The following is a 4,007-nucleotide window of genomic DNA, read 5'->3' as shown; positions in this document are numbered from 1 at the left end:
GGTTCTCAAAAGAATTTTGGAAAAAGTAAAAATTGAGAATTATTTTGGTGGTGGCCACATTTGAACATGTGTTATCTGTGGGATCCACAAAATAAAATGTTTTTGGTAAATTAATAAGTGTTTTTGCACCACCACCTATATAGGAGTTGTAACTGTACACACGCTTATCTCATTCACAAAGTTTTTTGTTTTTTTTTTTATTATTATCAAATTGAGGCTGATAGTAGAATTGAACAATTGTAAGTAGTATCCTTGCTCAACGCTATATAGAGGATGTTTCTCCACCAGCTAGTTCAATAAAAATTCAACACAACAATTAATAACAACATGTTAGAGTGAGTGTAAAATGTCGATAAATAAAAGTTCGAAGAGAGAGAAGCTTCCATTAAGGAAGATTAGAAAAGAAGACAACTTTTTTCACTCGTGTAATCAAAGAAAAGAACAGAAAAACACTCCTGTAATCATCACCTCCTAACTTGGTAGGTAGGCCCTGGTAGAACTCAATAATCAATATTATAATTATAATTCCCTTTCAGCGAGCACAGCAACAAAACCATTAAACCTGGAAGCCGATGATCAAGGGCCTAAAGTACCCACATATTGTCAATACATAATAAAGGGTGATAGTGAAAAAGTAGTTCATATAAACTTTGATGTCCCTTAATGACCACCCAAAAGCATTTGCTGGCACTCCCAACAGTACAGAAAAGATTGTCAAAAGCAAGTAGAATAATCCCCAAGAGAAAAGGCACAAAGTCCCTTAAGATTTATCATATCTGTTGAAACAGGTAAGAAAAGTATGATAAATAATGCAAGGAAGTTTTAGAAGGACTACCAACTTATTGGATCCAGGGACAACCTCTAGAACAAATAGCACAATCTTAACCCAGCAGTAACTGTTTGTTAAGCACCGCAGCCAGGTGACAGATAAACTATAAAGTGATTGGTTACTGAGCATTCAGAAAAAAGAGGCTTACAGAGATGCATATACAAGAGAAATTCAAGTTACATACACATCATGACGAATAAGTTCCGTATATCTCATCATGCCACGGTCAACGTGGAAGCAAGACTACACATATAATACATACAAGAATTTGAAAGAAGAAAAATAGACTGAAACAGTCACCAATGTGCATTATAAAGAAAACCAAGCTAAAAATTCTGGAGGCCAGGAACATTGTTAACAGATAGTTAAAAAACACATATGTGCAGAGAAGCCCAATTGGGCTATCCTTTACAGAACCACACGAGCAAACACACCTAAAAAGCACGTGAGCGGCTCAAGTTCTTCTGTATACATTAATGTACAACCCACTTCCAACTATGAGAAGGGATGAATGGCTACGATAAAAATCCATGACTAAGGAAGAGTAGATTAACCAAGCTGTTGAGGAATCTACACAATCTCGCCATGCCTGAATCCACTATCCTCGCAATCTGCACCAGTGTCCAACCCACAAGGAGAATCATACCATTTAGGATTCTCTTGGTAGAAACTATCAACCTGTATACCAACAAGACCTACATCTGCAACTATGGCCTCATCATGTCTAATGGGCTTGGTTAGTTTAGTATCTTCACAATCAAGAATGCTTTTCTCGTCAAAGTCACTGCATTTCAACCACTTTTCTGGTTTACAAGGCTCGGTCATCAGATCCTTCTGACTCCTACAATCTTCCCTCATTTGGTCCCATGGAACAACGTCGCCAAGAGTTCGCCCAAAACTGTCTTCATCATCCTCAATCAAATCTGTGTCCTTGCCATCCCCATATATTTGTTCATGGTGATGATCACTCCAATGCGCCAAATCATTCTCCCCAACCAACACATCATCTGAATGCGGCTTGTGAGAGATCATCCCAATTGCCTTCAAACTATCTTCCCCTATACTCCTAACTTTATTCACAATCTCACACAACTCTCGAGACACTGAACCCAATAATTCATGCGGAAGTTTGGTAACTTTACCTTCTAACAACCCAACCTCAGCTCTCAATTCCTGCACCTGCTGTAAAACCGAAAGCTGCAAATCCCCATCATCCTTCCCCATCAACCCAAACCCGTCATGCTCCAACTCCTCACTCACCCCATACACCGCCGTATCCTGGTCCATCAAAAAGGCACCCTTATGCCCCACAACCCGATGCATAATCCTCGCATTCCCATCCAATGGCCCCGGCTCATGCCCCGTATGCACCGCATACAACTTAAACACCGCCATCCCCTCTTCCTGATACACAAAAGTCTTATCCTTCTCATTATAGTTTGCAATTGGCACAATGGCTCTAATCCTAAACCCACACCCACACCGCTTCGATGCATAAGGCTCCCTCTTCAAAATCTTTGACTTCTTTGCGGCAGGCTCGCCCGCCCTATGACAAGCATAGTCCTTCACCTCCGCCATAAACGGCTTATACCTAATATACTTCTGCCTAATGCAGAGCACAACCTTATGCTTGGCAGCCAATTGCTGAAGCCTATTGGGCACTTCCTTGGCCGGCACATCAAAGGACTCGGTATACTCAAACCTACGCCGCTTAGTCCGCGCCGCCGCGGCCCCAGAGGACCCTCCCGACGACACCGCAGAGCACACTGGGCACGCGGCAACGCAAACCCTAATGTAACTCTCGGGAATGCCGTAGAATTTGGCACCTACGGTCCAGACCTGCTTAATTCTCTCTATAGTCTCCTTAAGCCCTAGGTGTTTGATGTCCGTATCGGAGTGGAAGGTCATGGCTATGTCCTGCCACTGGTTAATGTGGGAAACGAATTGCTGAGAATTGTTTTTGAAGCAAAGGAATTGGTTACCGTTGGTCGGGTCGACGTGGGCCGAGAGCTTGTCCTGGATGCGCTTCCACGCGGTGAGGTAGGCGGTGTCCTCGTTGCGGTCTTTCCAGACGGCGCGCCAGGACTTGAGCACGGCCCGCGGCGTGGCGGCGCGGATCTCGCCCGGGGTGGCGAGCCGGTGCTCCAGGAGGCAGCGGATCATCAGGGAGTGGGACTCCGGGTTGAAGGTGTAGAACTGAGAGGAGATGTGGGGCTCCGGGCTGATGTGGAGCTTCGGAACCGGGTTTGAGGCTTCGCCCGGGTCGGGTTCGGAGGAGGAGGAGGAGGTGGAAGGGGAGGAGGGGGAGCGGAAGAGGACGATTTCGGGGAGGGAGAAAGCGGGGTCGTTTTGGGAATCGAGAGGAATGGACGGCTGGGATTGCAGGATCTGATGGGATTGTGGTGGTGGGTCCAGATCATGGGGGTTGAGGTGGTGAGAGAAGAGGAGGTCTTCCGTTTTGTTGGGATTCATGGGAGGGAAGGAGGAGAGGAAGGTGATAAGCGAGAGAGAGAGAGAGAGAGAGAGAGAGAGAAATAAAATGAGGCTCGTGAGAGTATGTTTGTGAGAGGGGTGAGAGTATGTATGTGTGCGTGTTCACTACTTCACTTTGTGTCTGACATTTTCTTCAAAGGCTTTCTGTCTTTGTCTCTTCACTTTTTCTCCTTCTTCTTCTTCTTCTTCGTCTTCTCCTTTTTGTTTTTCAATTACTGTGGGTCGTCCTGTTTATTGCTTCAATTAAGAAAGAAAATAATGTATTTGAGACTTCCATACGCGTACATACTCGATCTGCGCGAGCATTTTGGCGTTCAAAACATAAAACAAAATACGGAAGTCGAAAGTAGTAAAGCTCGCGAGCGAGAGACAACGCATAAAACGACAGATCAACTCAAAAGAGAAAGTGCCATTTTCTTGTCGTCACTCCTGATGGCATCAAAAAAAGAAAAGAAAAGAAAATTGACAGAGACCTCAGACCTGCGTTGGTGATCGATCCAGTAGTTTAAACAAAAATTAATGGCAAACAAAAACGGTTTTGAATTGATCAACGGCCAACGAATGATTTGGACTTACCAGAAGCGTTGGACTGATGAGTTGACCTAGTGTTTTCTTTTCCTTTTTTTTTTTTTTTTTTTTTTTTTTAAGGATTACAAAAATAAAAAATAACAAAGAGCATGACAAT

The 4,007-nt window shown here is 43.9% G+C and overlaps 1 protein-coding gene across 1 annotated transcript; it reads right to left on the bottom strand.

Moving 5' to 3' along the window:
* Nucleotides 1-988: 988 nt before the first annotated feature.
* On the bottom strand, nt 989-3,526 carry LOC132188852 (uncharacterized). The gene has a single exon (XM_059603417.1). It carries the CDS (start codon nt 3,299-3,301, stop codon nt 1,400-1,402), a length of 1,902 nt encoding a protein of 633 aa, XP_059459400.1. The 5' UTR covers nt 3,302-3,526; the 3' UTR covers nt 989-1,399.
* Between the last annotated feature and the right edge of the window lie 481 nt (nt 3,527-4,007).

Source organism: Corylus avellana, chromosome ca7 (genome assembly GCF_901000735.1).
Source record: "Corylus avellana chromosome ca7, CavTom2PMs-1.0".
In the NCBI taxonomy this organism is placed as follows: domain Eukaryota; kingdom Viridiplantae; phylum Streptophyta; class Magnoliopsida; order Fagales; family Betulaceae; genus Corylus; species Corylus avellana.
Note: the sequence above shows the minus strand (reverse complement) of the source record. Positions and strands in the feature narration are given on the sequence as shown.